This window comes from Rhinolophus ferrumequinum, chromosome 7, assembly GCF_004115265.2.
Source record: "Rhinolophus ferrumequinum isolate MPI-CBG mRhiFer1 chromosome 7, mRhiFer1_v1.p, whole genome shotgun sequence".
In the NCBI taxonomy this organism is placed as follows: Eukaryota; Metazoa; Chordata; class Mammalia; order Chiroptera; family Rhinolophidae; genus Rhinolophus; species Rhinolophus ferrumequinum.
The window spans coordinates 93,430,990-93,456,771 of NC_046290.1; the positions used below are offsets into that span (position 1 = coordinate 93,430,990).

The 25,782-nt window shown below is 46.2% G+C and overlaps 1 protein-coding gene and 1 long non-coding RNA gene across 2 annotated transcripts; both read left to right on the forward strand.

Moving 5' to 3' along the window:
- The first annotated feature begins 25 nt into the window (after window positions 1-25).
- Window positions 26-15,149, forward strand: LOC117025079 (uncharacterized). The gene is made up of 3 exons (XR_004423548.1): window positions 26-69; window positions 13,477-13,661; window positions 15,033-15,149. It is a non-coding gene; the product is annotated as an uncharacterized LOC117025079 (long non-coding RNA).
- Window positions 15,150-21,125: 5,976 nt separating this feature from the next.
- Window positions 21,126-23,513, forward strand: TMEM270 (transmembrane protein 270). Its single transcript, XM_033110036.1, has 3 exons — window positions 21,126-21,207; window positions 22,637-23,071; window positions 23,217-23,513. Exons 1-3 carry the CDS (start codon window positions 21,136-21,138, stop codon window positions 23,511-23,513), a joined length of 804 nt encoding a protein of 267 aa, XP_032965927.1. The 5' UTR covers window positions 21,126-21,135.
- Window positions 23,514-25,782: the final 2,269 nt, after the last annotated feature.

Sequence of the window (25,782 nt, forward strand, 5' to 3'; positions counted from 1 at the left end):
AAAGTTCTTGTCCCTCCACCAGCCTGGAAGATCGAGACTGTTTGGAGACGTTTTATTCCCAGTATCCAGGTGTGTCAAGTGTTTTTGTTCCCTCCCGGCTCCCGACGTCCTTTATGCGTTCGAACACACGAGCTTTTAGGCAGTGGGAGCTTCTGAATTCTTATGGGAAAGAAAGGGAGCTAGGATTAGCCTTCGTTTTTAGAACATTCACCGAGGTCTAGGCAACGCTGTCCAGTAGGACTTTCTGAGGTGATAAAAATGTTCTCCTAATGTACTCTGTTCAGTATGGTAGCCGCTAACCACATGTGGCTGTTAAGCATTTGAAATGTGGCTAGTGGTACTGAGGAACTGAATTTCAGATTTTATTTTGTTTTAACAATTTAAGTAGCCATCTGTGGCCTAGTGGCTTTCGTTTTGGACAGCGTGGGGAGCCTTGCTGCTTAAGTGTGGTCCACAGACTTGCAGCATCTGGTCAGCATGATTAGCTTGCATTGCTCCGGGGGAGGCCCTCAGCGGCGCTTGTTAGAAATGCGAATTATTGAGCCCCACTCCAGACCTACCGAATCAGAATCTGATTTCTTGGGGGCTAGGCGAGGCCCAGAAATTTGTGTTTTAACAAACTCTCCAAGTGATTTCTATGTAGCTAAAGTTTCTGAAGCACTAGCCTTTGATCCCTTGCAGGGGATCAAAGTTTGAGCAGGCAGAATTTGGAAGGCTGTTGCAGTTGTCCAGCAAGAGGTGACGGTAGTGTTATCCTAAAAATAAAAGGCAAAAGTGTTTATTTGAGATCCCAAAGAATAGCTATTTGGGAAGCACTGATTCAGGCGGAAACCCAAATAGTGTTTGGATTAGGAGGTGAAAGCAAAGGGTATTTATGAGAAAGGGAAGGGGAATAATTACATAAACAGTAGGAAGGAATTTCTATGCATGTTAAAGAGCTAAGGAAGGAGTTTCCATAGGTGTAAATCAGCTCATGGAGTGATGTTAATTCTAAAGAATGCCTTTAATATTCAGTCCGGTAGTCACAATGTTTGCTGTGCTGTTAGCTTTGCAGTTGTTTGGAATGCAATGCTGCTTTAGGTCCAATACAAAGTTTATTTTGCCCAGTTTTAACATTCCAAACATTTGAGGAGTAAGACGTGCAAGGTAGTTCCTTTGTGATGGCAGCTCCAACTCCATTTTGAAGTGGTCCCATTTACAGTCATGTAAATGACATTTAAATGCCACATAATGACATTTCCATCACCGATGGACCCTGTATACTACTGTGATATACTATATAGCCTAGGTGTGTAGTAGGCTATACCACCTAGGTTTGTCTAGGTGCCTCTATGATGTTCCCACAATGACAAAATTACCTAAGGACACCTTTCTCAGAACATATCCCCATCATTAAGTGGCACATGACTATATTATTTTTCAAGGTAGCATGAATTTGGGTAAAGGTCTTGGCCATGGAGAAGAGTGGATGAAGTTCAGAGATATTTAGGAAGTAGAAATAGCAGGGCTCTGATGATTGAGAGTGTGTGGCATGGGGAAGCGAGATGTCAGGAGTTGTGCCAGGTTTCTGCTTGAGCCATTGGGTGGCTGGTGGTGCCAATCACAACATGGGAACTCAGGAGGAGGGGCAGGTAGGTGTGGGGCAAAGAAGTTATTAACAGTGTGGGGATGTTGAGTTGGAGGCGTCTATGTGAACATGTCCAGGAGGCTGTTGGATGCCAGAGTCTTGAGCTCAGGAGAGGTCAGACAGATTCAGGGTCATGAGTATAACTGGTGGTGATTGAGGCATCTTGTAAAGGTGAGATTATGCAAGGACAGGAAGAGAGGACTCAGGGTGGAAGAGGAGGGTCTAGGAGTGTTGGAGAAAACCCAGAGAAAGTTGGTAAGGATGCCAACAACAATGAGTTTCAAAAAAGATAGAGGATGGCCAGCATTGCCCAGTGTTGCTGACAGGTGTTATAAAATGAGGCTTATGCTGTTTCACCGAAAATAAGACCTGGCCAGACAGTCAGCTCTAATGCATCTTTTGGAGCAAATATTAATATAAGACCCAGTCTTATTTTAGTAAAATATAAGACCCGGTCTTACATAACATAATATAATTTATAAGACCGGGTCTTATATTAATGTTTGCTCCAAAAGACGCATTAAAGCTGATGGTCTGGCTAGGTCTTATTTTCAGGGAAACATGGTAAGAAGTAAGCACTGGATATAGGGATGTGGAGGTCTTTGGTGGCCTAACATATAGACCCTGCTAGTATATACCAGTTGACCAATTTGCCTCTTCTTCCCAAGTTGGACTATACATCTTGGCCTCATTCGTGTGTAGGTGTGGCCAGGTGGGCAAATTCTGGCTTGTAGAATGTATATGGATGTGTTAAAAAAAGAAGTAAGCCAAAATGGAGTCACTTTTGCTAAGCCTCATCACCAACCCCAAACTAATAACTAATCTGATTGCAGTTCAACCTCTCCTAGGAGTGGAATTTTAAACCAATAGGCTGAAATTTCCTGATCACACTAGTGAGGTCATCTGCCTGATAAGACCTCCAGCTTTCCCCTAAGGGAAGGTGTCCTTGCCTGAAATAACCCACTGTTAACTTCTTAGTCCAACCCTCTTTCTGCCTATAAAAACCTTCTCTTTTGTAAAAGTCATTGAAGTGCCCTTCTAGTTGCTAGATAGGATGTTGACTAATTCATGAATCACTGAATAAAGTGATTAGATTTTCAAATTGGTTGAATTTTGTTATTTAACAGGGGTGAAGTGCTTCGTTTCCAGACCTAGACCATAAACATCTCCTATATGACTCTCAGTAGAGCAGACTGCAAGCACCAGAGGACAGTTGGGCTACCCTGGGACCCTAAATGGTGTGTGGAGCAGTGCCCTCCTCACCAATCTGCATTAGACTGTAACACTGTGACAAATAATAGAAAGGGAGCTACTTTTTGAAGTTGAAGCTGCCATCCCAGAGGAATGGCCTTGCTGTCTTACTCTTCAAACCTTTGGAATGTTAAAACTGGGCAAAATAACCTTTGTGCTGGGCCTAAAGCAGCATTGCATTCCAAACAACTGTTTACAAAGCTAACAGCAAAGCAGACATTTTGACTACTGTATTGAAAATTTCATTGGGGCATATTGGGGGACAGTGTGTTTCTTCAGGGCCCATCAGCTCCAAGTCGTTGTCCTTCAATCTAGGTATGGAGGGCGCAGCTCAGCTTTAAGTCCAGTTGCCGTTTTCAATCTTTAGTTGCAGGGGGCGCAGCCCACCATCCCATGCAGGAATCGAACCAGCAATGTTGTTGAGAGCTCGCGCTCTAACCAACTGAGCCATCCGGCCGCCCCCAAAGATATTCTTTAGAATTAGCATCACTATGTTAGTTTGTCTGCATCTATAGAAATTCCTTTCTTTTGTTCATGTAATTATTCTCCTTCTCTTTCTCATAAATACCACTTGACTTTACCTCCTAATTGGAACACTGGGTTTCTTCCTGAATCACTGTACAATAGCTTGGTGGATGAAAAAAAGGGTTCTATGCAAAGTAACCTCACAGGATGATCTGAGTATAAATTCCTACCGGGGCAGGTCATAGTGGGTAGTCACATCCCAGGCATTTGCATATATAGTGGTACGTATATACAGATGTTCAGTTTTCGAATGTCTCTGTTGACGAACATTTTGGTTTATGAATGCCATAAATTTTATGGATCTATGGTGTCATTAGATAGTAAAATTCATGCTAAATTTTCAGTTTTAGGGGTTGATTCAAATGTCTGGAATGGATTAATTCTATTTTGCGTTACTTTCTATGGGGAAACTGTGCCTCGGTTTTCGAACATTTCAGAACTCCAATGGTCTTCCAGAATGGATTACATTAGAAAACTGAGGCACCACTGTAACTTCTTTAATAAAAGGCTTATCTTTGCCTTAAGCTAGCCCTATCCATGGTTTCTGTGCATCTAGGTTAACACAGTTAACACAGCTTTGAAATGCCCTCTTTCAGACTCCTTCTAAAGTGTGACCACCCTCAAGAGAGCCCTTAATTTTAACTATCTTGTTGTCCAATCCCAACTTTGCTTTCTCCCCCCTCCTTGTACTCTTCCTTAGTTCCCTCCTTAATCTCAAATGCATAAAGGAAACGACAAACGGCCATTCTTGGAAGCATTTGAGATCTTGCCCCCTCCCCCCGGCATATGTCATCGATTTGGCTCAAATAAACTTATATAAAAATCCTCTACAGGTATGGACGTTTCTTACATTGACAGCTGCTTCTTCTTCTTCTTCTTCTTCTTCTTCTTCTTCTTCTTCTTCTTCTTCTTCTTCTTCTTCTTCTTCTTCTCCTTCTCCTTCTCCTTCTCCTTCTCCTCCTCCTCCTCCTCCTCCTCCTCCTCCTCCTCCTCTTCCTCCTCCTCCCCTCCCCCTCCCCTCCCCCTCCCCCTCCCCCTTTTCCTTCTTCTTCTTCATTGGGGAAGGGGAACAGGACTTGATTGGGGAACAATGTGTACTTCCAGGCTTTTTTCCAAGTCAAGTTGTTGTCCTTTCTTTTTTTTTTTTTTAAAGTTTTTTGGGGTGACAATTGTTAGTAAAATTACATGGATTTCAGGTGTACAATTCTGTATCACATCATCTATAAATCCCATTGTGTGTTCACCACCCAGAGTCAGTTTTCCTTCCACCACCATATATTTGATCCCCCTTACCCTCATCTCCCATCCCGCTCCCCCCTTACCCTCTGGTAACCACTAAACTATCGTCTGTGTCTATGAGTTTTTGTTTCTCATTTGTTTGTCTTGTTCTTTTGTTGTTTTTGGTTTATATACCACATGTCAGCGAAATCATATGGTTCTCTGCTTTTTCTGTCTGATTTATTTCGCTTAGAATTATACTCTCAAGATCCATCCATGTTGTCACAAATGTTCCTATATCATCTTTTTTTTCACATAGTATTCCATTGTGTATACATACCACAACTTCTTTATCCATTCATCGATCGAAGGACATTTTGGTTGTTTCCATGTCTTGGCCACCGTAAATAAAGCTGCAATGAACAATGGAGCACACGTGTCTTTTTGTATAAATGTTTTCAGATTTTTTGGGTAGATACCCAGGAGAGGGATTGCTGGGTCATATGGTTATTCTATTCGTAATTTTTTCAGGAACCTCCACACTGCCTTCCATAGCGGCTGCACCAGTCTGCATTCCCACCAACAGTGTATGAGGGTTCCTTTTTCTCCACCGCCTCTCCAACACTTGTTACTATTTGTCTTGTTGATGATAACCATTCTGACTGGGGTGAGGTGATATCTCATTGTGGTTTTTATTTGCATTTCTCTGATGATTAGTGATGTTGAGCATTTTTTCATATGTCTATTTGCCATTTGCATGTCCTCTTTGGAGAAATGTCTCTTCATGTCCTCTGCCCATTTTGCAATTGGATTGGTTGTTTTTTTGTTGTTGAGTTGCTTGAGTTCCTTGTATATTTTGGATATTAGCCCCTTATCGGAGGCACTGTTTGCAAAAATCTTCTCCCATTCAGTTGGTTGCCTCTTTATTTTGTCGATGGTTTCTTTTGCTGTGCAGAAGCTTTTGAGTTTAAGCTTTTAAGTTTCATATAGTCCCATTCATTTATTTTAGCTTTGACTTCCATTGCCTTTGGAGTCAAATTCATAAAATGCCCTTTGAACCCAAGGTCCATAAGTTTAGTACCTATGTTTTCTTCTATGCAGTTTATTGTGTCAGGTCTTATGCTAAAGTCTTTGATCCATTTTGAATTAATTTTGGTACATGGTGACAGATAGCAGTCTAGTTTCATTCTTTTGCACATGGCTTTCCAATTCTCCCAGCACCATTTATTGAAGAGGCTGTCTTTTCTCCATTGTATGTTTTTTGCTTCTTTGTCAAAAATTATCTGTCCATATTTATGTGGTTTTATTTCTGGGTTCTCAATTCTATTCCATTGGTCTATGTATCTGTTTTTCTGCCAATACCATGCTGTTTTGATTATTGTAGCCCTGTAGTACAAGCTAAAGTCAGGGAGTGTGATACCTCCAGTATTGTTCTTTTTTCTTAAGATTACTTTGGATATTCGGGGTCTTTTGTGGTTCCAAACAAATCTGATGATGTTTTGTTCTATTTCTTTAAAAAATGCCATTGGGATTTTGATGGGGATTGCATTAAATCTGTATATTGCTTTGGGTAATATGGCCATTTTAACTATGCTGATTCTTCTAATCCATGAACACGGAATGTCTTTCCATTTCTTTGTGTCTTCTTCAATTTCTTTTAAAAATGTCTTATAGTTTTCAGCATATAGGTCTTTCACATCCTTGGTTAAGTTTATTCCTAGGTATTCTATTCTTTTTGCTGCAATTGCAAAAGGAATTGTTTTTTGTATTTCTTTTTCTGAGATTTCATTGTTAGTATATAGGAATGCAATGGACTTTGTACGTTGATTTTGTAGCCAGCAACTTTACTGTATTCATTGATTGTTTCTAATAGCTTTTTGGTGAAGTCTTTAGGGTTTTCTATATATAGCATCATGTCATCTGCAAAGAGTGACAGTTTAACTTCTTCATTCCCAATTTGGATGCTTTTTATTTCTCTCTCTTGCCTGATTACTCTGGACTTCCAACACTATGTTGAAAAGCAGAGGTGATAGGGGACAGCCCTGTTGTGTTCCTGAACGTAGAGCAAAGGGCTTCAGTTTTTCACCATTAATTATGAGATTAGCTGAGGGCTTGTCATATATGGCCTTTATTATATTAAGGTATTTTCCTTCTATGCCTATTTTATTAAATGTTTTAATCATAAATGGATGTTGTATCTTGTCAAATGCTTTTTCTGCATCAATTGATATAATCATATGATTTTTGTCCTTTATTTTGTTTATGTGATGTGTCACATTGATGGATTTCCATATGTTGAACCATCCTTGTGCCCCAGGGATGAACCCCACTTGGTCATGATGAATAATCTTTTTAATGCATTGTTGTATTCGATTTGCTAGAATTTTGTTTAGGATTTTTGCATCTGTATTCATCAGAGATATTAGTCTGTAGTTTTCTTTTTTTTGTGTTGTCCTTACCAGGTTTTGGTATCAGGGTAATGTTGGCCTCATAAAATGAGTTAGGAGGTACTGTCTCTTCTTCAATTTTTTGGAAGAATTTGAGCAGGATTGGTATTAGATCCTCTTTGAAGGTTTGGTAGAATTCACTAGAGAAGCCATCTGGTCCCAGACTTTTGCTTTTGGGAAGGTTTTGGATGACTGATTCAATTTCGTTACTGGTGATCGGTCTGTTTAGATTTTCCAGTTCTTCATAGTTCAGCCTTGGAAGGCTGTATGTTTCTAAGAACTTGTCCATTTCTTCTAGGTTATTGAATTTGGTGGCATATAGTCCTTCATAGTATTCTTGGATGAACCTTTCTATTTCTGTGGTGTCCGTGATAACTTCCCCTTTTTCATTTCTGATTTTGTTAATTAGTGTCTTCTCTCTTTTTATCTTAGTGAGTCCAGCCAAGGGTTTGTCAATTTTGTTAATCTTTTCAAAGAACCAGCTCTTTGTCACATTAATTTTTTCTATTGTCTTTTTGTTCTCTATTTCATTTAGTTCTGCTCTGATTTTTGTTATTTCCTTTCTTCTGCTGACCTTGGGTTTCATTTGTTTTTCTTTTCCTAGTTCTTTAAGGTGTAACATGAGGTTATTTATTTGGGATTTTTCTTGTTTCTTGAGATAGGCCTGTAATGATAAAAATTTTCCTCTTAAAACTGCTTTCACTGCATCCCAAAAATTTTGGTAGGATGTATTTTCATTGTCATTTGTTTCTATGCATCTTTTGATCTCTCCTCTAATTTCTTCTTTGACCCGGTCGTTCTTTAAAAGTATTGTTTAATCTCCATGTATTTGTGTTTTTTCCTGCTTTCTTTTTGCAGTTGATATCCAATTTCAAAGCCTTGTGATCAAATAATATGCTTGGTATGATTTCCATCTTTTTAAATTTGCTGAGGCTGATTTTATGTCCCAGTATATGGTCTATCCTTGAGAATGTTCCGTGTACAATAGAAAAGAATGTATAGTCTGATGTTTTAGGATGAAGTGCTCTATGTATGTCAATTATGGCCATTTCATCTAATGTGTCATTTAGGGCTGCTATTTCGTTATTTATTTTCTGTTTGGATGATCTGTCCATAGCTGTCAATGATGTTATTTATGACCCCTAGTATAATTGTGTTTTGGTCAATTTCTCCCTTTAGTTCTGTTAGTAGTTGCTTGGTATATTTCGGTGCTCCCTGATTGGGGGCATAAATATTGATGACTGTTATGTCTTCTTGTTGTATAGTCCCCTTTACCATTATGAAATGTCCATCTTTGTCTCTTGTTACCTTTCTCACACCGAAGTCTGTTTCATCTGATATCATTATGGCTACACCTGATTTTCTCTGGGTTCCATTTGCTTGGAGTGTCAATTTTCACCCTTTCACTTTGAGTCTATGCTTGTCCTTGTAGCTGAGACATGTGTCTCTTGGAGACAGCATATGGTTGGGTTTAGTTTTTTGATCCAATCTGCTACTCTGTGCCTTTTTATTGGTGAGTTCAGTCCATTTACATTTAGGATGATTATTGATATGTGAGGATTTCCTGTCATTCTATCTTTAGTTTTCTGGTATGGCTGTGTCTCCATTGTTTTTTTGCCTTTTTGTTGTTGTCTATTATTTCTGTGTGGTGGTATTCTATGATGTTTCCCTCTGTTTCTTCTTTTATTACAGTATATATTTCAGTTCTGGGTTTTTTTTTTTTTTTTGAGTGGTTACCCTTAAGTTTATGTAAAAGACAGTTTGATATTTAGAGTATTCCGTTTTCTTCAGCACGCTTACTTTCTCAATTCCCATATTCCAGTTCAGGCCTTTACTCTCCCCCTTTTTATGTTTCGGTTGCCACAAATTGTTCCTGTTGATGGTGGTCGAATAGCCTCCTTTAATATTTCTTGTAGTGTAGGTCATGTATTAGAAAATTCCCTCCGCTTCTGTATGTTTGGAAAAGTCTTTATTCTCCCTTCATATCTAAAGGATATCTTTGCTGGATACATTATTCTTGGCTCACAATGTCTCTCTTTCAGTAGTTTGAATATGTGGTTTCACTCCCTCCTGGCTTGTAGAGTTTCTGCTGAAAAATCTGATGATAATCTAATGGGCTTTCCTTTGTAGGTTACCATCTTCTTTTCCCTGGCTGCCTTGAGGATTCTTTCTTTGTCGTTGATTTTTGACAGCTTCAATACAATGTGCCTTGGAGAAGGCCTGTTGGGATTGAGGTAATTAAGTGTTCTATTTGCTTCTTGGATTCGAGGATCCAGTTCTGTCCACAAGTTTGGGAAGTTCTCATCGACAATTTGTTTGAATATATTCTCTGTTCCCTTCTCTCTTTCTTCTCCTTCTGGTATGCCCATTATTCTTATATTGCTCTTTCTGATGGAGTCAGAAAGTTCTTGTAGAGTTCTTTCATTTCTTTTAAGTCTCAAGTCTCTTCTTCCATCTGTGTAATTTCCAGGTTTCTATCTTCAATGTCACTGATTCTTTCCTCCATCTAGTCAACTCTACTACCTAAGCTGGTTATTTCATTCTTAATTTCTTCTATTGAGTTCTTAATCTCAGAAATTCTATTTGGTTCTTTTTTAAAATTTCAATCTCTTTCGTAAAATGCTCATGTTGTTTGATTATGTTTCTGAGTTCATTAAACTGCCTTTCTGTGTTTTCTTGCATCTCGTTGAGTTTTTTCAGAACTGCAATCTTGAATTCTCTGTCATTCAAGTCACATGTTTCCATATCTTTAAGTTCCTTTTCTGGAGACTTTTCACTTTCTTTCTGAGCTGTCTTGTTGCCTTGGTTATTCATGGCAATTACTGATTTATTATTTCTCTTTCTCGGCATCTACAGGAGTGGCTTTTGCAACAGGTTGATAGGAAGAGGTCTTTCTTTTGTTTTCCAGTACTTGTTGGTAGACTGTTTTATTTTCTCTCCGACTGCAGCCTTTTATTTTTCTCAAACGGTAGTGCTATGTTTTCTCTGCACTATTCCAGCTTCTCACACAATGGGGGGATTCCCTGGGAGACGGGCTTCTCCTCTGTTAATAGTTCGCCTGGGTCACAGGGCGCAGTGTCCGTGTGGGTATGCGGAGAGCTTTTGAAGTTCCAAAGCTCTTCCTGCACCAGATTCAGAGCCTGTATGTTTCAGCAGTTCTGTTTACTCCTGCAGGGATCCGCCCAGATAGGTGGGGCCAGGGGTGGGGTGAGTTGTGAGAGGTGGCCCAGAGCAATGGCGGCAACCACCACCACAGCTGGTCCTGCTTCCACAGCTCCCTCCCCTTTGCCGGAACTAGTTGGGCTGCAAATCTGTGTCTGCAGTCCACAGTTCTCAGAACAGCAAATATTCTGTTCTTTTGATCTGACACTGCTACTGTTCCACTTCTAGCATCGGGCAGGTGGGGGTGGGGCGAGCTCTGGGAGGGTAGGGAGGGGGCGTCTAGTCTCAGTGCCTAAGGCTTCCGTTCTCTGCTTGGCAGTGAGGGCTTAAACCACGATTTTCAGCCTTCTTCTCTCAGTCTTTTCTCCGAGGTCTCTGCCGTGAGCGCTGGGCTCAGTCGTGTTATATGCTGCCCCCTCAGCCCTGTGGGCCACAAATGGAGCCCTAGCAGTCCGAGTTCTTCCCTCTCCAGCAGCTGTGGCAGTTCCGCGATGCAGCGAGCTCGGAGCAATGAGCCAGGTCTGCATCCTGCATCTGCGTGGCTCCATCTCAGCACTTCTCCCTTCCCTCCTCCCCCGCTCTCGCGATTCGCCCACCTTTAGGTGAATTCAGTAGTGGGCCTCTTCATCTTGCCTGTCTGCTGTGCAGGGAGTCCTCCATGGAGTCACAGCTGCTCGACCAGCTGCCAATTCCAGGGGAGATCCACAGAGGCTCACCCCACGCCGTCATTTTGATGATGTCTCTGTCCTTTCAATCGTAGTTGTGCAGGGTGCAGTTCACCTCCAGGTTCAGTTGCCATTGTTAGTTGCAGGGGGTGCAGCCCACCATCCCTTGCGGGACTCGAGGAATCGAACTGGCAACCTTGTGGTTGAGAGCCCACTGGCCCATGTGGGAATCAAACCGGCAGCCTTCGGAGTTAGGAGCACGGAGCTCCAACTGCCTGAGCCACTGGGCCGGCCCCCACATTGACAGCTTCTTGAATAGCTATTCTTTTGGATCTCAAATAAATGCTTGTTACCTCTTACTTTGGCCTTTTATTTTTAGGTTAACAACATGAACAAGAAATATACTTTCATTATGTTAAGCCACTGATATTTCAGGATTTGTCTATGACAAAAACTATTGTCACTCTCCTTAATACAGTCACCTTGGCAAGATCAGTTTTGAGGGAGTGGAGAGAGCAGAGGAAACTTAGATTTCAGCTGTCTTAGTCCAAAATCTAAACCCAAATCTGTCTTAGTCCAAAGGTGTGTGGTGAATATGTGGTGCAGCTGTTCTGTTCAGCTGCAAATACCAGAACACCTGCATAGCAGTGACTTAGAGAGAGATTGACTGGTCTAATAAAGGAAGCTGACACTGGGCAGTATGGCTTGGGGCTCAGTTGTACTGTCAGATACCCAGGCTCTTGTCATATTCCCTGTCTGCCACCTTTTGCATGGAGGCCTTTGTCCTCATGGCTGTCACCTGGTCATGGCTGCTACATCTCTGGACATGACTAAGGGGAAAGGGCAAAAATCGAGGCCGGCGTAGTGTATTCATCATCATAAAAGCTTTATTGGAAGCCCTACCTCATGACTTCTGTTTCATCCAATTGGCCAGGCTGGATCACATGGCCAATCCTGAGTCCTCAGTGGAAGATGAGAGCCTGCGCAGAGGCTGGGGACGGAGGCTAGCTCAGCCAGCTGACTGTGTGAGTCCCATCTCTGTAGCCTCATATCCTGTTTAGGCCAATAAATATTTATTGTGCATCTTCTATTTGCTAGGCCCAGGGCTGGGCACTGGAGTCACAAAGATGAGTAAGAAACAGGCCCCACTCCAACCCAGTCTAGAGGGAGAGGAGCAGAAGGGGTGTGTTCTCCTGTTCAGGCTCTGTTCACTATCTCCTCAGTATCTGTGCAGGCTTTTCCTTCTCAGCCACCGCCCTCACTCAGTGTCTAGGACCATTCCTTTGTTTGGGGTGGGGGTGGGTGGGTGCGATGGAGAGGTCGTAGTGAGGAATAACCCTTCAGGTAAGGCAGATGCCCCAGTAAAGGTAGTCCTGTTGGACCATCAGAGGATGGCTTGGGTTGCTCCAGGAGAGATCCATGGGGGTGAGTGGTATCCCGCTCACTGATGAGGGCTGCACAGTTTGTGGGCACCAACATGGCTCCTACAGTGACGGCTCCAGGGCCCTGGTGGAGGATGAGACTTGCCCTGGGGGATACTAGTGGGGGCTGGTGGTCTCTGGGTGCTGCTCTGCTCCTTCCAGCTATGGACCTCAGGCCCCACCGACTTCTCCCTCCACTCAGGATCCTGCGCTAGCCTTGGGACAGGAAGCTTTACTCTGACTCATCAAGTGTTTTTGTTTCCTCTAATCCTTAGTCCCCTCAAATCCTAAACTTTTGGAACCCTAAATCCTTTTCTGTGTCATTTGCTGAAAATGATCATCCCAAGTGAGGGAATATCACCTTGTTAAGCTGCTGCCAAAATGGGGGAAGGGTTGGGTAACAAAATAGTTTGGGGCTGAGGAGGGGTAGTAAAAGCAGCAGTTTGTGTTTCAAAACTACTCTAGTCTTACAGATATACAAGCGGCAGGCCAAGGGCTGTGGGTAGCTGAGGAGAGGTGAGAGTCATCCTGTGCCAGAGTGAGTGGGCGAGAATGGGGGCCTGTCAGGACAAGACACGGTGATGCCAGTGAGCATGAGTTCTGGGGGATGGCACACTTTCAGGGGGCCAGGCTGTAGGGGGGAAGGAGTGTGTGCATGTGTGTGTGTGTGTGTGGAGGTGGGGGGGTCAGTTGGGATGCTTCTGAATGCAAGTGACAAAAACCCACCCCAGCGTCATTTAAATAGTAGGGGTTTGCTATTTCTCCTCACAAGAAGTCCAGTGGTCAGCAGTACCAAGGCTGGCTTAGTGGCCCACAGATTTCACCAAGGACCCAAGCCCCATTCTCTCATTTGCCGCACTGTTTACTCTCACGATGGTGACAGCAGCTCAGGCATTTGTGTGTCCTCACATACAAAGCCCCAAGGCAGGCTCAGGATGGGCCTTGTCTCCTGGTCTCTGTCTTTTTCTTTGAGGGGAGGATATTTCCCAGAAGCTCCAGCTGGGAAAGCGTGATCTGGCACTTCCAGGCTGGGGTGTGAGAAAGGAAGTCTGCCTTCGCGAAGGAGGGAGAGGGGACTTGGTGTTGGTGCAAGCTACAGCGCTGCTCCTCGGGGTGTGTGAATGTGTGCACCCACATGTGTGTCCGTGTCTGACATACAGGTGTCGCTGCTGATGTGCAGGACCCAGGCCACGGGGAGCGTGGTCACCAGGCTGGCACTTGGTTTCCAACCCTGAATGAACTACAGGGAGTTAAAGCGTCCAGTCTACATTTTACTAAGATGGCTCCTGAAAGCATTGTGGAGAGTGGATAGCCTGCCAGTTGCGAGGTCGTTGCAGTTATTTAGGTGAGAGCTGGAATTTTGATCAGTGTCAGGGGCTGCCATGGGGGGGCTGCCTTGGCGTTGATAGATTGTGAGGTTTGGGGTGACAAGAGAGCAACTTCCTTTCCTTCTGGTTTCCTCCTGTCCCAGAAGCTGCTCCTTCTCTCTCCTTTGCAGGCTCTTCTCCTCTCCCACCCTGCCCTCCCTTCTTTTCCCCTTCCCCTCCCCTCCTCTCTTCTCCCCTCTTCTCCTCTCCTGTCCACCTCAAGAAAGGAGATCTAGGCTCAGTTCTGGGACTTCTTTTCTTCTCTATGTACACCCACTTCCTATGTGATCTCATCTAGCTAGCCCTGTGGGTTTTAATACTATTCATATATTAGTCATCCCCAAAGAGGTGGCACCTAGCCCTGACTCTTCCCTGAACTCTGGACTTGTGTACTTGCCATCTCCCCTTGGAGGCCACAGGTCTCTTGCTGGCAACGTGCCCAAACCCAGCTTCCTTTTTGCACACTCCCAAATCCACCCCTTCTTGGCCTCCTGTGTTGGCAGATGCGTCTGAACCACTATGCACCTAAGAGCTCAGCCCAAGCTGTCGTTCTCCTGTCCTACATTCTGTCCATCAGCAAATCCTGTGGCCTCTTTCCTCTACTTCTGTCACTTTGGTCCCATCCACCCTTTCTTCTCGCCCCGACCCCTGCCGCAACCTTCTCGTTGGCCTCCCTGCCTCCCCTTTTGTCCCCACCCACAGTCCATTTTCCTCACTATAGCCAAAGGTAGTATTGATTATTATTTTAAACTTTTCCTGGAAAATTTCAAACACACACAAAAGATTAGTACAATACCCCGCCCCCGCCCCCCCATGTATTTGTTCATCACTCAGTTTCAGTAGTTAAAATGTGCCCAACTGGAATGATGTTTTTACTGTATAAATTTGATGTCCAAACAACATCTAATATTGCTTAATGGGTTTGAAAAAAATTATATAAATGTGATCATTTTACAGCTGTTACTCTGTAACTTTCCATTTTCACTTAACATTATGTTTTTGAGATCTTTCCACTTTGATGCATATCTCATTCATTCTAACCACTGCTTACTCTCATCCCTTAGACAATTATGCCCAGTTCATTTTGTCATTTCCCTATTGATGGAAAAAAATGCTACCATAAATAGCCTTGCACATGTTTCTTTGTTCACATATAGATATTTCTCGAAGGAGTGCCTTTTAGACTGGGGTTTGGAATGCATTAGAGAGTAGTGAAAACAATTCAGTTGGTTGTGAAATAGAATGAATAGAAAATAAAATAGCTCATCGCAAGTAGCAAGAGTAATTATTGTTTTGTTAACTTCTTGCTTCAGTTTCACGTGTGTGTAATGGGTGGCTTTGTACAACAGATTTCTCTCTCTGGGTGGCTCTTGGGATCTGAAAACTCCGCATGGAACTGCTGGCTCAGGGCACAGTTCTGTCTGATGGTCTGGTTCCCCCATGGACTCACTCTCATCAATGCACAGGTATTGTCAGACTTCTTTGTTTTCCCAAATGAGTATGAGATGGAATCTCATTGTGGTTTTCATTTGCATTTCCCTCGATTACTAATGAAGTTGAACAACTTTTCATAAGTTTATTGGCTCTTTGGGTTTCCTCTTCTGTGAATTGCCATTACCTATGTGTTCTTTTGAGTCACTTGATTTTATCTTAGTGTTTATTATTATGTTTACAGGAGTTCCTTAGATGTTCTGGATATTCTAGATATTGGTCCTTGGACTGTTTCATGGGTTTCAAACATTTTCCCCGGGCTCTCACTGTCTTTTGGCTTTGCTCCTGGTGTCTTTACACCAGATTCAGCAGCAAGGAATTTATTGGTGACTTAGGCAGGGCAGTGGCAGTGGGGAATGGGGACAGAAGTTGGATGGCCGGTGGCTGCCGGGGGTGATAAGGTGGCTGTAGAACTCCTTTCAACAACATTGTTAAAACGGTTAGGTAAGGGGGTGCTGAGAAACATTTCCTTTTTTTTCTTTTAATAAAAAATGTATAGATTTAAGGTATACAACTTAATGTTTTGATAGACATATACATTGTGAAATGATCACCACGATCCAGCTAATTAACACATCTATCACCTCTACAGAGTAACCATTTGTGTGTGTGTTGAGAAGATTTAATAAGATCTATCCTCTTGGCTATCATCACCATAGTGACAGTAGTATACATTAATTCTCTAGATCTATTCATCTTGTAGAACTGAAACTTTGTACGCTTTGACCAGCAACACCCCATTCCCTATAACCCCACCTCTGGCAACCACCATTCTACTTTCTGTTTCTAACAGGTCAGCCTTTTTGGATTCCACATATATGAGATCATGCAGTAGTTCTCTTTCCGCGTCGTGCTTATTTCACTTAGCATAGTGTCCTCCAGCTCCATCCATGTCGTCACAATGGCAGGATCTCACATGTGTGAATGTTAGTACAGCTATTATAGCAAACAGCATGAAGGTTCCTCAAAATGTTAAAAATAGAATTACCTTATGATTCAGCAATCCCACTTTTGGGTATTTATCCAAAGGAATTGAAATCAGGATCATGAAGAGATATCCGTATCTCCATGTTCATTTCAACGTTATTCACAATAGCCAATGTATGAAAACAACCTAACCATCCTTTAATGGATGGAGGAACATTTTCTTTAGGACTCAAGAGGCCTGCCTGTAAAGAGCAAGCAGGGAAAAAGAGAGTGGTTGTGGTTGAAGATGTGGGCTGGTGGGTGGGAGAGCACCCGGGTAAGAGGTCTAAATGAGCTGGAAGAAAACAAGTGCACTAAACACAGTGGTTCACAACAAACTGATCAATAAATGAATTGGTGAAAGTTTTATTTCTCATTGCTGTTTTTTTCATATGTTGATTTTTGTACCTCACAGGTGTGACTTTGCAATCTGTTGCTGGTGTTTATGTGTTTTGTCCATTGATCAGAATTTTTATTTTGGGGGTGAATGTTTTTTGAACAATGGGATGGTATGGCAACTTTATATGCTTTTAAAGAACACTTTCAAAGCATTTCATTTATTTGTGTTAAAAATTTTGACTTAATTTGACAGTAGCAATGAACTTTGTTTATATTTGGCAGTGCTTTCTTTGGAATTTCAAATATCCAGTTCTGGGCTCCAAGTGAATTGCCTGAAAGTGATTTGGTTGAAATGAATATTTCCTCATATTGGTTTATGAAGTAATAAAATTTATACATTCTTGAGGTGATTCCTTTTTACAAATTTGCACATATTTTAAAGTAATTTTGTACAATTTATAGCTTATTTTGCTTTAAAAAAATTCTTGAGTTCCTTTTCAGCCACAGGTGCTGAGGGCCAGCCAGGTACTGCTCAAAGCACTTCACAGATCCAATTTCCTCCACTCCTCCCCACGACGTCACCTGGTAGGTTCTGCAAAGTATATCCTAGTTTTACAAATTAAAAAGAAAAACTAAGGCAGGGAGCATAGACTTGTAATTAAGCCACAGAGGTCAGTTCAAACCTGTCTGTCCCTAGCTCCCTCATGCTTTCTTTCATAGGTTTAAAATCATTAATTCTTCCATTTAAAGTGGCTTCGCTAAAGCCATCTTCAGAAAGAAAAAAATACAAATTCCAGTAAGTACAAAGGTATGTTTATCATTTTTGTGTCCTTCGGGGGAAAAAATGATTTGAAATAAAGTGAAGTTGTAACATTACAACATGAAAGAAGGGAGAACATATATCCTGATCATTTCTCGGTGGTTTCGTTCCTAGCAACCCAGGAAAGAAGGGACTTGCACCAGATGACCTCCTGGAGATGACACAGTGTTGTCACGGAAACTGGCCTTCAGTCTGGGAAGGGACAAAATGAACAATCGAAAACTTTCCACCCATTTTTTTATTCGCTCTGCACGCCCCTGTGCGCCGGGTCCCGAGTCCCTGGTGTTTGCTGCCCCCGTGCGACCGCGCTGCGGTTCTGCATCCGCAGGGGCGAGCATCTGAGAGCCGTTGGGCCAAGGGGCTCGGAGGAGTGGGAGGTGGACTTCTTGCCTCTCCTTTCGCGCTTGGTCCTGCAAAGGGGAGGGGAATCTCCGCGGTGCGGTGCGAGGCAGGGACAAGGGAATGGCGCCTCCCGGCGTTGGGTGAGGCAGCGGCAATTGATAACTGGGTTATCCCACCGATCCTTCCTGTTACCCAGCAAGGCGAGGACAGGGCCAGGAGGGGAGGTTCTGTCCAAAGCCGCACAGCACAATATGTCTTTGAACCTAGGTATTGAGTAGGAAAGAGAAGGGGTGGAGGACTCCTTGCCGAAGGATTCAAGGTGTGGAGAGGGCTCTTCTGCCGCAGCTCCTGCTGGAGCTGAAACTGAGAACTGGCTCTGGCATCCTAATGGGACTTGGGAAGCACCCTGAGGGGCCACCCTGGGCGCAAGGGGGCAGAGTGAGGTCTCTTCAACTCCAGCTTCTGCTTGCGCCACGTGGTCCAGGGAGTTCGATCAATATGAGGTTGAGGACCATCAACTCAGCCTTAGTGACAAATTCTGGGTGCAGTGATGCCGGGTGCTGGTGGGTGACCAGCCAAAGAGGGGAGGAAGGAGAAGGGGAAACACATTTCAAATTCTAGTTTCAGCCCTCACCATGTGACGCTCAGCAATCTCTGAGACTCTTCCCCAAACTCAGTGTCATGCAGGAGACCCTGCTCGCTGCGCCATGTGTCGTGTGGGGTCTCTGGTCCCGCTCCCCACATAAGAATGCAGGACATGGTGAGGCCAAACAGGAACACCCACGGAGCCATAGGTAGGGGAGTCACACCACTGTACTCTCGCTGGCGGCTGGGCTGGAGACACAGGAAGCAGGAGCCACACAATTCTCAACCCTCACTGTGCCGCTTGCAGGCTCAGCCACCACCTTCTTGCTAGCCCCCATTTTTCTTGCTAGTGTAGCCACAGCAGTTATATTAGTGGCCAATGGCTCACTGGTTACAGCTGACGGCCAACTAGCCACAGCTGATGGCCATTTGATTACAGTCAATGGCCATTTATTACCTGAGCCAGCACCTTTCTATGTGAGGCCGAGAGCCTGGAAACTGCTTTATGGAGCTCTGTCCCCACACTCACTCCTCCCCTCGGCATCACCACCTACCCTTTTGAGGTGGATCCTGACCCCTGCCTCGATTTGCCACTCTTCCTATTCAATCCTCTGTTGGGCGACAAGTTTTCCATAGGTTTCTTGTGTTTCTGCAAAGGAATTGATTGTTCTTTGTTCTGAATGATTTTTCCCAGGATGCCCATGTATCGGCCTTGGAGTATATAATGTCTCCTTCTGGAACAAAGCACAGGCATTCTCCACCATAAGAAAGATAAGGTCTCTCTTGGGAGCAAGGTGCAAGCTTGCTTTCTGCCCGTTATAAAAGGCGTGGGTTCCCTAAGCTCACGGTTTCTTTCATAACACCAGGGTGTTCAGGTATCATCTGGCCCTGTTCACGTCACCCTGTGGGATTTGGGACTCAAAGCTGACGCAAAATACATGTACTCTAGTTTACTGCTAGTGCCGTGAGTAATAAATTGTCCCTACCTAGGAGTCTTGTGTCTTCTACCAGCACAACTCTGGCCAGTTGGCTGCTTAGCTTGCAAGTAGGGTGCAATCTTTGACTCTTCGCCATTCTTGCAGCTTCCAACCCTGCCAGTTCCACCTGCTGCACATATTTGGCATCTGTCTACTTCTCTCCATTCCCAGCGCCACAGCCCCCCTCTAGGCTCTTCCCATCGTCTTGTGCCTGGAGGGCTTATTGTCGTGGGTTCCTATCTGACCCCCCTACTCCATGCCCCCCCCCCAGGCTAGCCTCCTCATGCAGCTGGAGGGACTGTTCTAAAGACCACAGTGATTGCCAGTTGCCTTGCAGCTTCAGCTCTTCGATGGATCCTATCATTTAATAGACAATTCCAGGACCCATGTGGCCCTTCCTGACCTTATCGCCTGCATTGTGCTCCTCCTACGTCCCACTTTATACTCTAGTAATGCTGACTTGGTTGAATCATGCTATTTATTCCCTCTGCCTTGACCATCCTTAACACTCTCTCCTCTGGAAAAGTCCTACTCATCCTTCAAAACTTAGCTCAATGTGTACTTTCTGAAGCTCCAGTGATCTCTCAGTGCCATAGTGTTGGAGACACAGAAGGTGGGTGGGAGAGGGGCAAGGGCAGAGGACAGAGTGGAAGGACTTTGGACGCTCCACCCTCGACCCCAGCTCTTACCCTAGGGGAGGAAATGAGTTGGTGAACAGAACTGCTCAGGGCAAAGGTGATCATTGACATTCCAAGGACTCCATGGCAGGCTGCCATGTACAGTTGGGCAGGTTGTGTCCTGCACAATGGTGTCTGGCTGAGAGAGTGAGTAAGGACCGAAGCCACTCTGTGTGCAAGGGCCGGGCGGCACCCACCCTTCCAATCTGCACAGATGGGCCCTCTTCTCGCAGAGCCCTGCACTCACAGTGGCATGTGCACCAGAGTGCATGCTGTAAAACTTTTCCTAAAGGTCTGAGAGCCTTGTCCTGCAGCCTCTTGGGGCCATTTTCTGGGACCCAGACACGAGAAACGCTGTGATCAAGGTTCTGGATTCTCCCAGAATTCTAAGCCTTTGATCCCAATTCACGGCTCTGGCAATTTTTCCAAGATGCTCCAGGCAGCCTGTGGCTTCCTGTCACCTCTTATGGCCCTGAGGGGGCTCTCTCAGCCTTGGGGCTTGGGAGAAGAACCTGACCTGGGTTCAAATCCTGCAGGGCCGAGGGGGCTGGTCACTCTTTATATAATAATAATAATAATAAACTAAACTCCTTTAGTCTGGAGTATTAGAAATAATAATTTAAATCCAAAGAAAAGGAAACCTCTTTCCCCAGGACCTGCCCTCTCCAGGACACTCTGAGGTCCATTTCCTCTTCCCTGCTCTCCTCCAACCTTGTTTCTGAGCCCACTGAGGTGTCACTAAGATCTGAGAATGAAGGTTATAACCTCATCCCTCTGCTTTGTGACTGGGAATCAACCTTTAGTAAAATGCAAGAAGAATAAATTGGGGTGGGGGTGCTTAGGTAGGGTGCCTAAAGGTTTGGGCAGGTGAAGCTTCCCTCTGCCTCCAAACATTTTGTCACCTGTGGCCCTGGGGTAAAGATTTCTATTTCCCAGGCCTTGGATACTTGGGGAGTTGGAAGGATATGAGGAGGTGCAGCTTGTTTCCATCCACACTGACCGCTGGAGGACCTTCCTGGTGCCGGTGCTGGGCAGGCCACGGGTTCGTGGAGATGATGTCCCTAGGGGCAGTCTCCAACCAGGAAGTGGACAGGACGTGGAAGACAAATACCCCAGTCTTTGTGCAGTGAAGGGTGGGAGACAGGTAAAGGGAAGTCTCTTGTGGCAATTGGGTCCCCACGGTAACTCAGCCCCCACCCTGCAGTATCTGTGAGGTCACTCTGCTCCTCCCAGCCCCCAGGATAGGAGGCCAGACATGGAGGCGCTCCCTTCAGTCAGATCCAGCCTCTTGGGGATCCTGCTGCAGGTGGTAAAGTTCTCAGTGCTGGTGAGTGGGGCTGGGGACAGAGGGACAGGGGCCACACATCTGGCCCTTCACAGCTACCTCAGAGCTGCTGGCCCTGGCTTCCTGTCCTGACCTGTGGAGCTAGGTGACTGCCTGCTTCCTGGAGTGATCTGTCAGCTCCCAGAAGCCCCACCCCAAAGCCACAGTGCCAGAATTTTCTCTATAGCGGGTCACTCCTGTGGGTTAAGCATTGCCCTGCCCATCCATGTTTTTAAAACATGCAAATGCTGATGACTGGGGCCACATCTCCAAATCACAACTCCTCAGTGGGCTGAGTTATCAGAAAAGGCTTCCTTGGCTCTGCTGGTGTGGCAATAAAAAGGGGGGATTACAGGGTGCAGTAGAAAGAGATCAACAATTGGATTTGAATCTTGGCTGCTCCACTCTTTAGCTGTGTGACTTTGGGAAAATTAATCCACTTCTCTGAGCCTCTGTTTCTTCACTTATACTGAGCTTATCGGATTGTGTAGGATATAATAGGCTGCTGTCCTCCGTGGTCTCAACATTATGAGTTGGCGAGGCGGAGGCGGCTGCCATTTCCTGTCTGAATCTCAATTCCTCCTCAAGCTGTGCTCTGGGGTTCCCTTCCTTTCCCAGCATAGCTCCACCCCCTTGGCTCCACTGATCCTACCTATGATGGGCTACACGGCCAACCCCAGAGGGCGGCCTCCCACACCATCCCTTAGGGCTCCAGATAGTCCTGTAGACAGGGACACATGGCGTCCAGACTGGTGGGTTGGTGTTACTCAGGGGCTGGGGATTTCAGGGCTCTGAGTGCAACTGTCTCATTTGCAGACTCTTTCCCCACCCAAGTCCACTCTTCCTCCCAGTGGATGGGAAACAGCATCTCCACCCTCACACAAGTCAGAAATCTGGACATCTTCTTGGGTCCCTCCCTCTCCTTCACCCGTCTCAGTAGGTCGGTGATTAATTCTGTCATGCCCCTCACGCCTCCTGTCTCTCTAACCTTAATGACCCTGCCCTTTGCTCCCAGCTGGCCTCGTGACACCGAGCCAGCCAAGGCGCGAGAAAGCCCAGGTGCTTGGAAGAAGAAACTGACCTGGGTTCATCCTGCAGGGCTGACGGGGATGGTCACTCCTTATATAATAATAATAATAATCAGCCAAACTCCTTCCGTCAGGAGTATTATAAATAATCACCTACATCTAAAGGAAAGAAAACCAAATATAATATGAAACACCTTCTAAAGGTCCCTCCTGAGAATGGAGTCCTTAGAAATAGACAGATAAAGATCATCCTTATGTATGGGGAAACTGAGGCGTTGCGAGGAAGAGGGCTTGGGCCAAGGTGACCTGGCAGCCCCACCCCTACAATAAAACTTGCTGCAGGGAAGGTTCCTTCCCTGAGTGAGTAAAGGTGGGTGATTGTTTCTCCGTCTCTCTTCTTGCAGCTTATCCGGAACCAGGTCCATCTCTACGAGGTTCTTCTCCTCAAGGTCATGCTCTTCAACCACTGGCTGTCAGGGCTGGTCCAGGAGGCCCAGGGGTCCTGCGGCCAGCCGGCCCACTCACCTCCCGGTCTTGCAGCCTGCCCCGTGGGCTGGGTTCTACGGGCTGGGCTGGCGCTGATAGAGGTCCCTGTATGGTTGGTACTGAGGGTGCCCAGGCTAGTGTGGGCTGGCATGCTGGGCTGTGCCCGGGCCACGGGCCTGGCCCCGACGCTGCTAGGTGCCTGGAAGCGGCTGGGCCTGTCTGTAGCCACCTGGATGGACCTGCTTCTGTCATGTCTGCACAGCTTGATGCTGGCAGCCTTGCTGCTGCTGCTGCTCACCTGGAAGCTGTGCTGGAAGGCCCACCGTTACAGCCTGGGCTGGCTGCCCAGCAAGGTGGGTGGGCAGGGTGCCGGCCAGGCTGCTGAGGGCAGGCCTGGGGCACTGGGCAGGCCCAGGGCTGGGCTGGGTGACGAGCAGCCAGGCAGTGCAGCCATGTAAGCTCATGATGGCCACCTGCCCATCCTCTTGCCACCTCCAGGCTCTACTGGAGAACTGTGTGGTGCTGGAGCTACTGGCACTGCTGAAGCATCTGTACTGGTGGGCGGAGAGCACGACAGCACTCACCGCTTGGCGCCTGGCCTATCTTGTCACTTGGACCACCTGCCTTGCCTCACACCTGCTGCAGGCTGCCTTTGAGCACACAGCCCAGCTGGCCCAGGCCAAGGAGGCTGAGCTGCAGGAGGCCTCAGGTCCTTTGTCTGAGTCCCTGCTGCTTGAGTCCTTGGTCCCCAAGGCTGGGCCAGTCCCGCCAGAGCATGGAACCCCTGGGGAATAAATGTGTCCCCATCTGTCTCTCCTGGTCTGCTCTGGTCTAGGGTCTCACTCTCCATTCCTCTTTCCCACTGTCTTGAAGGGATATATGTATATGTGTGTGCGCCCGTATGTATGTGTGCATATATGTGTGTGCATATATGTGCATGCACGTGCATGTGTACACATGCATGTGTGCCCTAGGGCTGCCTCTGGAAAGGAAATCACATTCTGTGAGCACATGATACATGCCAGATAACCATCTCAGATACCTTACACATGCAATTTTGTTTAAATCTCATAGCAACACAGGCATCAGGTTTGATTAGCCCCATTTTCCACAAGAGAAATTGAGCCTCAGAAGATTAAACAATCCCAAGAGTAGTTAGGGGAAGAGCCAGCACTGGACCCTCGATATTTTTATTTCCCAGAACCCTTAACTTTCTTCAGGTCCATGTCCCTGGCTCTCAGGATTGTTGGTTTACAGCGCTTTACAGAAGATGGGTAGTTAGAGATTCTGGCCTCTGGGGGGTGCCAGGGTTTCACATTTAAGAAACAGAAAATTCCTTTGAGAAGCAGTTATACCAGAGCCAGTCTGTAGCTGGCCTATCCATTCATTGACACACTTAGCCATTCACTTTCCCACTCATCCATCCATCCACTCATCTATCCATCCATCCCTCAGCCTGTCTACCCACGCACCTACCCACTCACGCACAGATCCATCCACAGATCCATCCGACTCCTCCAGGGAGGGAGAAATATCCACTCCTTAGCACTCCCCCCTAGTTGCCTAGTCTTACTGAGGGGTGGCTGATGTTGCTTTGAGAGTTCAGGCTACAGTGGGTCAGATCCCCCAGATACTGCCCCTAGGTAGGTGATGCTGGGAGGGGTACGGGGTGGTTTCTTGCAATCACCCCCCACTCACTTCCAAGCCTGAGGGTGGTGGGAGAAGGTATTCCAGAGAGCTCTGCCCTGCTTTCTCCTTCCCCATTCTGATTCCCAGGGAATTTAGGGCCCCATTCCTGCCCTGCCTTCCATATGGACCTGCAGATGGCTCAGGGTGGGTGTGGCGTGAACTTCTAGACCATTCCGCCAAGTCTGAGGAGCAGTCCTGGCCTGTCCCTGGGGGAAGGCTTGTGAAGGGCTCCCATCTGGCCAATGAGGCACAATACCTGCTGGAGAAGGCCCTACAAGTCACTGGTGATTTCAGAACATGCCCAACTTTCAGGGAACGCTGAGTGCAGAAGAATGTGAAGTTGGCCCACTGCTGAGGGTGGGGCCTGGGGGGACGGGGAGGAAGCCCCAGAGCAGCATGTGGAGCTGGATGGGTCTTGAGTTGCCAGGGACCAAGCTGGTGCTTCACAAGCATGGGGTCTGCTGGGCCGGGTCCAGGGTACTGGGAGGGAAAGAGGCAGGGAGGTAAGGAGGGGCACGTGGAAAGGGACCTCAATGGCCAAGAGGGGAGAGGACGGGTGGTGGCAAATGCCTGCCCATGGGGAGAGAAGACCAGAGCCAGGATGGAGCTGGGGGACGGGCTGGAGGCAGCCCTGTGGGGAGGCTCTGGGCAGCGGGGTTAGAGGCCAGGCCGTGTATGTGATACTCGTATCTTTTCCTTCCACTACGGTTTTAAACATTGCCAACTATACAGAGATGTTAAGGGGAAAATGTTTACTTCTCTAGTTCTAAACTTAAGAGAAACAGGGTCTGCATGCTGCTTACGCCTTTCCAGCCACGATTCTTTGCATGTGTGCAAACCTGCATGCCTGCTCACTGTAATACACCCATAGATTGTGTTGTGAGATCCTAGCACACCGTGCATCTCTTTAGGCAAATTGCTTTTTTGCATTTGAAAATATACCACCCACTTCCAAGACAATCCACAGGGATCCCTTATCCTCGGTAAGGGCTGTATCTGGGGCCTTCAGGTCAGCTCCCTGTTTGCTTTTTCCCACAGTGCTGCTCTGAAGCATGGGAGGGGATGGGCCTCAGGGGAACTCCCTGGTGAGCGGGTGGAGGGTTGTATGTTGGGAGGTAGCCCTTGCCCTGGAAGCTTCTCTCCGACCAGCCACATGCTATGCTCCCACCTCTCCTGTGGCATCCCTGGGGGCCTGGGGCTGAGACCTCCCACAGCTGGAGTGAGCCTGGGAAGAAGGCACCAGGGCTGGGGAAGGGGCTGGGGGCAAAGAGGACACAGCCCCAGTCTGCCAGAGGGAGAGGACCTAGCCTGGGCCCTGGACCTGGGGGTGGGGTGGAGCCAAGAGACCAGCTGGGGCTTAGGACCCTGCTGCCCT